Source organism: Ochotona princeps, chromosome 15, assembly GCF_030435755.1.
Source record: "Ochotona princeps isolate mOchPri1 chromosome 15, mOchPri1.hap1, whole genome shotgun sequence".
Taxonomy (NCBI): domain Eukaryota; kingdom Metazoa; phylum Chordata; class Mammalia; order Lagomorpha; family Ochotonidae; genus Ochotona; species Ochotona princeps.
Window position 1 is genome coordinate 20316421 of NC_080846.1, and position 11231 is coordinate 20327651.

At 33.5% G+C, this 11231-nt stretch overlaps 1 protein-coding gene across 4 annotated transcripts in view; it reads left to right on the forward strand.

The window, feature by feature from the left end:
• The window catches only part of USP15 (ubiquitin specific peptidase 15), a 106056-nt gene extending 95169 nt beyond the window's left edge, over window positions 1–10887 (forward strand). For all 4 annotated transcript variants that reach the window (XM_058673517.1, XM_058673518.1, XM_058673519.1 and 1 more), the window contains 11 exons: window positions 161–244; window positions 334–428; window positions 524–715; window positions 1432–1547; window positions 1718–1990; window positions 2371–2441; window positions 2828–2943; window positions 4095–4244; window positions 5693–5796; window positions 8795–8883; window positions 10442–10887. In XM_058673517.1, coding sequence (XP_058529500.1) covers window positions 161–244; window positions 334–428; window positions 524–715; window positions 1432–1547; window positions 1718–1990; window positions 2371–2441; window positions 2828–2943; window positions 4095–4244; window positions 5693–5796; window positions 8795–8883; window positions 10442–10624 — 1473 coding nt within the window. In that variant the 3' untranslated portion in view covers window positions 10625–10887. The remainder of the gene's footprint in view (window positions 1–160; window positions 245–333; window positions 429–523; window positions 716–1431; window positions 1548–1717; window positions 1991–2370; window positions 2442–2827; window positions 2944–4094; window positions 4245–5692; window positions 5797–8794; window positions 8884–10441) is intronic.
• The last annotated feature ends 344 nt before the right edge of the window (window positions 10888–11231 follow it).

Here is an 11231-nt window from a genome sequence, read left to right on the forward strand (position 1 = left end):
AGAAAAAGGGAAGAATACATCATCTTATGTTGTCATACAGCACGGTGACCAGATTGAAGGCAGACACTGTGAGCCACCTAAATGTGAGGAAGCACCCATGAATAACCTAATGAATATTTTTTCCAAAGTAATAACGTTATTGTAATTTTCTGTTTTTCAGTACAAAGTGATTGTCCCCAAAATAGGAAACATACTAGATCTTTGTACAGCATTATCTGCTTTGTCAGGAGTATCTGCAGATAAGGTAAGTTATTCCTGGGGTTAAATTATGTAAAGTGGTATTTAGTTTCCAGTATTATAAAACCAGCTTAATAGAAATTTGTTTCCTTCTAGATGATAGTTACTGATATATACAATCATAGATTTCACAGAATATTTGCTATGGATGAAAACCTTAGTAGTATTATGGAACGGGATGATATTTATGTGTGAGTATAAAATTTGTTGTACAAATTATTACTTAAGAACAAAACCAAAAGAGGTAACAAAACTTGAAAGTTTATGGCCAATTTTGTTCTTTTAGGTTTGAAATTAATATCAATAGAACAGAAGATACAGAACATGTGATTATTCCTGTTTGCCTAAGAGAAAAATTTAGACACTCAAGTTATACCCACCATACCGGTTCTTCACTCTTTGGCCAGCCTTTCCTCATGGCCGTACCACGAAGCAATACTGAAGACAAACTCTATAATCTCTTGCTTTTGAGAATGTGGTAAGTGTCAAGTAAGTCTAAGTCATAAATAGGGTGTGATCAGAATATAATTAGACATGTTTGCATTATTTTAATTTTTTTAAAGAGGTAGCAGTTTTAAATCCACTGTGCTAGTTAATAAAATACAGCACTTAAGTAATTTCAAACCCAGGAAACATGAAGTTTTTTAGGTGTTTCACACCAGAAGTCTACATTTAGAAGAAAGCATAAACTTTAACGCATGTGCTTCATTTTTTTTAATAAACTTATTTAAGAACACATATTGATTGACAATACCATAAGGCACCCTAATTTTTGTATAATTATAAGCCTTGATTTGAATTATAAGGTAAGCAAGAAGATCATTTTATCCCTTTCTTTTACTGTTAATAGCTAATATATTTATCATTTCTGGTATTTAATTATTGTAGTTCCATGTCCTATGTATAAAGGTCATAATATATAAATATAATATTGTTAGTACTAATATGTTGTAGACTAAATAAAGACTTTTTGTGTACATTTTCAAGTTGAAAAATTACTTGCCACAGACTTATTTGTAATGACAGCAAAACATTTTATTGCTCAGTTATATTTGTAATGTGAGTTTGAATTTGTTCTCAGATTCTTGAATGCAACTGCATTAAAGTTTTTTTTCGTTGATGGAATAGGAAACTTTGTGTTTATTGCTTTACCTTTACAGAACTGATCTTGTTTGGTTTCTAATTTTATTTAAGCCGATATGTCAAAATATCTACCGAAACTGAAGAAACTGAAGGATCCCTACACTGCTGTAAGGACCAAAATATAAATGGCAATGGCCCCAATGGCATACACGAGGAAGGCTCACCAAGTAAGACTTTCCTGTTAAATTATAAAAAAAATGTTCACTTAGCTTATTACCTTAGAGAAAAACTTAGAAGTTGAAGATTAATGAACTTAAAAGCATTTGTACACTAAGAAAAGTAGTGTAAACAGTTTATGCATTAGGCTTAGTTTAAAATTTCTAATGTCTGAAACTAGGTGAAATGGAGACAGATGAGCCAGATGATGAGTCCAGTCAGGATCAAGAACTTCCCTCCGAGAATGAAAACAGCCAGTCGGAAGATTCAGTTGGAGGAGATAATGATTCTGAAAATGGATTATGCACCGAGGATACCTGCAAAGGGCAGCTCACGGGACACAAAAGGCGATTGTTTACATTCCAGTTCAACAACTTAGGCAACACTGATATCAACTACATCAAGGATGATACCAGGCATATACGATTCGATGATAGACAGCTTAGGCTAGATGGTAAGTATTTGTGAAAACGGAGATTGTTCTCTTTTTTTTTTTTAGTGAAAAACTACAATTCAACCCAGTCATTTCAAAATGCCATTATCTAAAATGTTAAATGAAAGGCCTTTGTATCTAAGTAAAATACCTGTCCGTGTTAATTAAGTGGAAATTGAACTCATGCCTAATGTTTTATTAACTTTATTAGCTTATGTTTTGTTTACGCTTTTTTAAATTGAAGTATGTCAGTGGCTTGCAAACCTATATTTGTCTTAATTATCCAGTACTAGTAGGAAAGACCGCTGTTATTTACTATGACATATGTCCCAACATTAAAATATGCTAATTTTAACACTGATGCATATTAAGTTTAAAGAAAAAATATTTTTTCACCTTAGAAAGATCTTTTCTTGCTTTGGATTGGGATCCTGAATTGAAAAAAAGATATTTTGATGAAAATGCTGCTGAGGTAAGCCTTCACCCACTCAGTTCTTCTCATCTATTTTATTTTGATTACTATAACGAAGTGTATTGTTTTGTAACATTCATTTGTTCTACCAAATGTGTTTATTTTACTAGTAAAAAATTATGAAATAAAGATTTTGCAAAAAGACCTTTTTAAAAAGAAATGCAGAGTTGGTTTGGAGCATGCCTTCCTCCCGTGCCTTCTGTTGACTTAGTCACTCAGTTGTTTATACACAGGAATTATGTATCTATTCTAAATCATTGTTGAAGTAAGAGTTACAGTTGTTTTGAGAAAGTTTAGGAGTTTTCATTATAATTTTAGTAAGATGGTATCACTAAAATGAGTTTTGTTTCATTTGTTCTCTTAACTCAAGAAATACTTCTCTTTAGGATTTCGAAAAACATGAAAGTGTGGAATATAAACCTCCTAAAAAACCCTTTGTGAAATTAAAAGATTGTATTGAGCTTTTTACAACAAAAGAAAAACTAGGTGCTGAAGATCCCTGGTAAGAGACAAAGTTAAATATTTTTTCTATTTCTATTTCTTTTATATTTTAAATTAGAAGCTTTTCTTTCTTTATAATAATTTAGAATAAATAAAGAAGGATAGCAATGCCTTTAAGCTTCTCAGTCTTTCGGCTAAGATCAAGTGTGGTATCTGTTCCTATCAGGAACACCTTTGGACGTAGCAACATTGTTAAACTGTAAAAGCTCATTATTGGGCCCGGCGGCGTGGCCTAGCGGCTAAAGTCCTCGCCTTGAAAGCCCCGGGATCCCATATGGGTGCCGGTTCTAGTCCCGGCAGCTCCACTTCCCATCCAGCTCCCTGCTTGTGGCCTGGGAAAGCAGTTGAGGACAGCCCAATGCATTGGGACACTGCACCCATGTGGGAGACCTGGAAGAGCTCCTGGCTCCTGGCTTTGGATCGGCACAGCACCGGCCGTTGCAGCTCACTTGGGGAGTGAATCATCGGACAGAAGATCTTTCTCTCTGTCTCTCCTCCTCTGTGTATATCTGGCTTTAATAAAATGAATAAATCTTAAAAAAAAAAGCTCATTATTATGTCTTCCATAACAGCCATTTTACTATTAATAATTAGTTTTGGTTGTTTGCAAGAATTTTTAGATTTGTAACCATTTTGAAAAAGTTTTTAGGAAAATTATCCTGTGCCCTCATATTTCAAAAAGTTCATAGAAAATATAGTATGAAAATAATATGCCTGGATTTCAAGATTGAGGAGAAAGGCACCAAATTAAACCTTTAATTCCATTTTCCATGACTTTTTTAAATACCCTTGCATTTTTTTATATTATTTTGTTTAACCCGTCAATTTTATTAAAATGTTCTAGTATATACATTAGGAGAGTGTGTGTGTGTGTGTGTACGTGTGTGTACATGTTTCAGCACAGATTTGTGATGCATGCATTTCTTTTAGCATACTAAAATGTAAGTGGTCTAGCCCTCATATTTAAGCCTATTTGGAAAGTATATTGATGATAAGAATATTCAATTACTTTTAGTCTAATACCTACTTGACATATGTTAACTGCTCACCAAAAATATTTATATACAAACATTTTTTTCATCTTCTGTTTTCATTAAGAAACATTGTTTACTGTAACTCTATAAAACCTTAAATATTTCTTTTCGTTTATAGGTATTGCCCAAATTGTAAAGAACATCAGCAAGCGACAAAGAAGTTAGATTTATGGTCCCTGCCTCCAGTACTTGTAGTACATCTCAAGCGATTCTCTTACAGTCGATACATGAGAGATAAATTGGATACATTAGTTGATTTTCCTATCAAGTAAGTTTTTATTCTACTTCATAAATAATGGGCAACTGTGTTTTCAAAATTATACAGTAATTTTTATTGTTATCCTTTGGTAAGCATCAGCCACCGTTGTATTCCGTTTGAGTTTTTGGCAGTTCCCACATTAGTAAGGACTGGTGTCTCTTAGACACTTTCCAAAGAGTGAAAAACAATTTGCACTTCCATTAACAATCTGCAGTTGTACTTTTAACACTCTGTGTTACAGGACCTTGTAGACTCACCAGTCATAAATCTACAATATTTAGTGAGAATTAATTATTTTATTTTTCCTTGGAATTGTTTTATAATTATCAGCTATTCCTAAAGATAGTATTTAAAAGAGATAACAAAATAGTACAACAGAATAATTAACTTGTTTACCAAGGAGACACCATTGTGAAATCAGTCTTGTATATCAATATCCTTCAGTTTTCTTTTGGCATTGTATGACATAAGTCTGGAGACAACAGCTTTTTAATCCTTCTTTAAAAACTTGTCCCAAATACATTACAAATTCAGAAAGACAAAAAGGAAGCTTGTCTTCCCATTCACTTACTCATTCGATTGGAAATACCTCATTTTTCACTGTATTTTGGCAATAAGAAACTCGTACAATCCCATTTAAAAACAACCAAAAAAAAAAAAAAAAAATCCAGCAGTATTCTTCCAGATTTTGTATTTGTACACTGGAATTTCCTTGGTGTGGGTAGTGAGTGAACAAATGCTGAAGGCAGGTGTATTTAGAGTTACTGGAAGCAAAGAATTCAAACACTTGTTAGGTGACTAATTAAACTAATTATAAGCTGAAACTGATTTACAATTATTTGAGCAAAAGAAGGGTCATTTTCTCCTTTAACAAATTTATTGTGAGCCATGAGAGGTTTTAAGATTGTAGCATTTTTGACGATGCAGTTAGGAGAAAGAATAAAAAGTAAAACAGAAACCTGTTAGGGATTCGTTTGAAATTTAGAATCATTATTGCCTTTTATATTTAGTCTTGTTCCAGGTTCATACATACAGATTTGAACACTTACATTCAAAGAATATTGCCTATTTCAAGCATATGTCATCAATATCAGGAAAATTAGGATTAAAAATTGGGGTTAAAGTATTTTTTAGACTTTCTAAGAAATTTGTTTTTCACTATTTTTCTTACATAAATCATTTTTTAAAATTGGTTAAAAGTATCCATTAGACCCAAATGGTAATTCTGATGACTAGTATACTGAGAATTAAATGTATTAGCATGAAAACATTAAATAATATCACTCAGTAGTATGTCTCTCTATATATATATATGATTTTTTATATAAGAGGTTTTTGATTCTCTGTCATTTCTGTAATAAAGTGTACATTTAACTGGGTCAAGAATACTGGCAAGAGATAGCATTCATAACCTTTTAGGGAAAGCATGTAATTAACTACATTTCTTTTTTAAACAGTGATCTGGATATGTCAGAATTCCTGATTAATCCAAATGCAGGTCCTTGCCGCTATAATTTGATTGCAGTCTCCAACCACTATGGAGGAATGGGAGGAGGTCATTGTAAGTTGACAGTTTGCCTTTTATACTAAATTTTGATCTCTGCATAATTCAGCCATGTTTCCTTGAGGTTTCCATTACTTCTAGAAAGAAATCATCAGATAACATCTCCTACATAGTTGTCGCTCAATATGAATGAACTCACTACGCAGCTTTTCCATCAGTCAGATGTAAAGGACTGAGTTAACTACAGATCAGAGCATAGGAAGGAAACTGTTGGTCTGTTGGTGCCTCCTCTTCCCTGACATGTTTGACGCATGTGCTCTTGTAAATCCTATGTATCTGTCATTTACATATTGATACTGCCTTGCACATCTCACTAGATGCTCTTCTCCCTGTTACTCTGCGTCCTTCTCACTACTCACAGTTTGCGCCTACTCTGTTATCTCTTACACATTCATTACGGATATCGCGCTTAACTGTATGCTCTGCTGTTGAATTTTCTGTTGAACCATCTTTGCATTCCTCAAATAAAATCTGACACATCTATGTTTTGATATAACAGTTTAGCTACTTCATTTTATTATTTATTATTGTTAAAATTTCATGGTGAAATAATCTTGTTATTTGCTTGTTATTTTACTTAGGGAATCATTTCCTGTTCCTAGAATACCATACAATATATTAGCTATTCGCTAAAATATGATAAAATTCGTTTGTAAAACCACCTGACATTTTCAGCCAAAAAGTTTTCTCTTTGCCGTGTTTCAGGATCTATCAATTTTCTTTTTCCTTGCATGTATGTTTGGACATTTTCTATTCTAGAAAGAATAGGTATCTATCTCATCTATAATTTTCAATATATTTGTACTGAATAGTGATTTAACCTATTCTAATGCAATTTTGTCCGTTTTTCATTCATTCCTTTTAAATCACTCTTCCCAAAGATATGTTTTAGTCATCTTTTCAATTATTTGCTTTTCACTTTACTTTTTCTTTTCACTATTGTGTATATATACATATTGTTTCACTGATTTCTTTCCCTCCCTATATTTTTTTTTCTTCACTTTGGATTTGTTATAATGCGCTTTTTCCACTTCTTGGATTAAATGCTTTATTTTTTATTTTCCATTATTATCTTTCAATTTTGTGTATTTTAAAACTTCCTTTATAGTTTCCTAATTAGCCCAGGTCTGTTTAATCAAATATCTAATTTCTAAATAATGTGAGATATTAAGTTGTGATTTCTTCTTAATTTTAGTATGTAACAATTAGTAGCATTATTTATATTATATTGGTGTCTGGTTTGAAGCAAGGAAATTTGTACTCAGTCTCTTGGAATGCATGATTGAATTATATTTTCCGTGTTTAGATGTAGAATTCTGTCTGTTACAGTATTGCTTTGCTGCTTTATCACTTTCTTGCAATAGATTTATTATTTGTTACTGGTGTTATTTAATAATAGTCCCTCATTTTATATTGCTGCTTTTATCATTATTTTATTTTACTTTTGTTTGTTTCAAATATTCCAAGTATTGCTTAGCTTTCTTTGATACCATTTCATAATCTGTAGACTCTGTTTACTGGAAGTGTCTCTTCCAGGTCACATTGGTAGGTCTTTTCATTCTCCCTGAGAATCTTCCCTTTGCAAGTGCAGCATCTGTTCTGGGTTTGAAAGCAGAGTAACACATGATAGGCTTCACCTATAGAACCTGCAAAAAGTGTTGCTTTGCAAAGCAACACTTATACCAGAAGATGCCAAAATGCCATGTTTGTGTTCATTTTAGGGGGAAAAAAAGCATATTATAGCTATACGACATATATGGGAAAAATTGTGTATAACTTTTCTCCTCATAAAGTACAAATATTCGGTCATTTCACCTATTTATCTTTTTTTTTTAAAGATTTATTTATTTTATTTAAAAAAGTCAGATATACACAGAGGAGGAGAGACAGAGAGGAAGATCTTCCGTCCGATGATTCACTCCCCAAGTGAGCCGCAACGGCCGGTGCGTGCCGATCCGAAGCCGGGAACCAGGAACCTCTTCCAGGTCTCCCACATGGGTGCAGGGTCCCAAGGCTTTGGGCCATCCTCGACTGCTTTCCCAGGCCACAAGCAGGGAGCTGGATGGGAAGTGGAGCTGCCAGGATTAGAACCGGCGCCCATATGGGATCCTGGGGCTTTCAAAGCAAGGACTTTAGCCGCTAGGCCACGCCACCGGGCCCACCTATGTATCTTAAATAGTGTTTTCAGAAACCTTCCTTCCTGTTGATACCTTCCCTTCAGCATCACAGCTGATGTGTGATAACTATAGAGTATACTTGGCACATCTTTCCCTTAGTTTTGATGCAGATTGAAAGCTTACAGCACAAACCAAGTCAAAGTTATATTGAGTTAGAATTTATTGCCACATTTGTTTTTCTAAATTTCTGTAGATGGTGCCCTTCTTGGTCTAGACCTGCAAACGTGGGTTTGTCTGAGTATATTTTCACATAACTTTATAAGGAAACGATTTCATTTGTAAGCCCACTCAAAGAGCAAGCCATTGTGAACTTAATATTGCAATGGCAGTGCTGCACTTTTTTGCAATGAAATATACCAAATGCTGGAAAATAAGTAGCATGCTTTATGAGTATGTAAGAATTGTTTTCACCAAAACTTATCTTCCTTTCTCCACAAATTGTGTGAAATGCCCTCCTATGTATAAAGTGCTTATTAAGCCCTGCGCCTAGTACATGACAAACACTATGTAATGTTAGTATTTGTAACTTACTGCATCTAGTGTTGTTACTCTGTGAGCTAAAAACTAAATCCATTCTATTTTACTCTTGGTTGGAAACAGCTTTAATTTACACAAAACTACACCTAGATGGTAGGAAGTTATTTTTTAAAAACCGAATAATAGAATCATTCAAATGTATATAAACCAGATTTTAGATGTTAGATTATTACCATGTAATATTAGCACATATTCCTGATATAGATAACTAGGGTTTTGAGGGTTCCTCAGAAAACCATAGATCATCTTAGTCACAGAAGTGGTTGCATTTTTTTCATTAGATACTGCTTTTGCAAAAAATAAAGATGACGGGAAATGGTACTATTTTGATGACAGCAGTGTCTCCCCGGCATCTGAAGACCAAATTGTGGTAAGTATGTCTTCTGAGAACCAGGGGATCTCCTGTTTTAAGTACTGAATATAAATTAATAAAATAGGCCCATGGCGTCGACAGTCTATTTTCTATCAATTCTAGTGGCTGACAGAGACATGTTTTGGTTTAAATAAGTGTAAAATTGTCCCCAAAGTGAAAATGTTCATATAATTCTCACCATGAATGGAATTTGTAATAAAAGTAATTAATATTTTTCTTTGGAAATTATGTTCAACTCTTTTAGACATTTACTTCTTAGGTCAGAGCGCTAAAAAAGAAAAAAATCTCTATAATGCTTTACCATACCTGTAATCAAAGTATTGGCATTGTTATGACTCACATCAGAGCAAATTTTCTTTTTGTTAATGATGCAGGATGATTGTGGTATATTCTAGGGACGAATGCTAAAAATTGCTTAGTAAGGATTTAAATTTTTTTATGAATTTTATATTTCTATACTTTTTTAACTTACTGATTATAGTGCTATACACAGTGTAGGAAATGTACTATTTGCTTAAAAATCTTGTTTATGGAAGGAGCACTAACTCCTGAACTTATTATACATTCTTTAAGGGCAGAGGTTAGCTTTTTAACTAATAACATATATAGGCAGAGATCTAAGAAAAAGTGGAGTCACAAAAGCCAAGAAGATGCTTTGTGATGGAGGAAAGCAAAATAATGAACTTTTAAATGCTATAGAGAGATTGACCAAATGAACTTTAAGATACTCGTGTATGTTATTTACTTGGAGGTTATTCACCCAAATGAAAGCCATTTCATTGGAATAATTTGGGCAAAAGTTAGATTATGCCTAATTAAGGAATGTGTATGAAAGTGAATAATGAATATAGACTAGTCCAATAGCCTGGCTGTGAGGAAGAGAGAGTTAGAATGGAGAGGTATTTATGAAGTATTTTCTAATGCCCAAGGGAATAGTCCAGTACATAAGGACTCATTGGAGATGCACAGTGATGATTTTTATAACAGTATTCTTGAGTCAGTAGAACATTGTGGCACAGTGGTTAAGTCACTTCTGTAATATTGGCATTCCACACTGGAGTGCTGGCTCAAGTCCTGGATGCTGCATTTCTGGTCCAGCTTTCCAATAACACACCTGGGAAGATGACTAAGTTATTGCTTCCCTGCCACCTTGGGAATGTCGAGGACAGAGCCTCCTGGCCTTGGCCTGGCTCAGACATGTCTGTTGTGGCCATCTGGAAAATAATCTAATGAATGGACTGTATCTATCTCCCTAGTATCAAATACAAAGATGTTCATTTTCTCCTGAAAGACAAAATAAAAGCAAGCACAGAATTCTACTTCATGTTAAGTGGCTAGATTAGTCTGAGATATAAGATATATTTCTTGGTTCACATAACTTGGAAGACAATTTTTAATTCCAGTAGCTCTACTTTTCTTTTATATATAAAAATCCTATTTAATCAACTTTTTTATAACTTGCATTTAACTGTTAATTTGTTACCAGCTAAAAATGTATACTCTATTTCATCTCTGAGGAAATGACCATTTGACCATCTTTTGTTTGTTTCTACAGTCCAAAGCAGCATATGTACTGTTCTACCAGAGACAAGATACTTTCAGTGGAACTGGCTTTTTTCCTCTTGACCGAGAAACTAAAGGTGCTTCAGCTGCCACAGGCATCCCATTAGAAAGTGATGAAGATAGCAATGACAATGACAATGACATAGAAAATGAAAACTGTATGCACACTAACTGATGAAAGTCTTTGAAGCCATACAAGAGAGACTTTCCTGCTGGTGGTATCTATGAAATGATGGAATTATCCACCACATTAAAACATGTCTGAGATGGGGAGTTTCAGATAACCGAATGTAAATCCTTTATCAGATTTTAACTTGTGCAGTACTTGAAGTGAAACACAATGAAATCTTTAACAGAAATTGTCTCTTAATACATTTACAGTTGTATTTACAAGCTAAATATATATAGGAAATCACAAATAAATCCCTTTTAAGTTTGCGGTTGTTTTGATGAATTATGTTTTCTTTAATTTTTTGGATGTGAGTTAATTGATGAGAAACGTTAAATTTGTGGTTGTTGGTCATTTATTTTGCTCTAATGATACAGCAAGAAACCTATGCTGAACTTAGTTTTTGGATAATCTAGTTCATGTGCATTAGGCTGCCATATATATTATGATATTTAGCTGCAGTATTAATATGGCATAAATACTGCAGTGTTATTCTTGGAAAACCAAATTTTCAGATCTATTCCTGGTAATCAGAGTGGGCATATTAAAAAAAATCATGATATAAGAAACATTTTAAAAATCATATTTTCTTTTGACATCATTAAAAAATGCA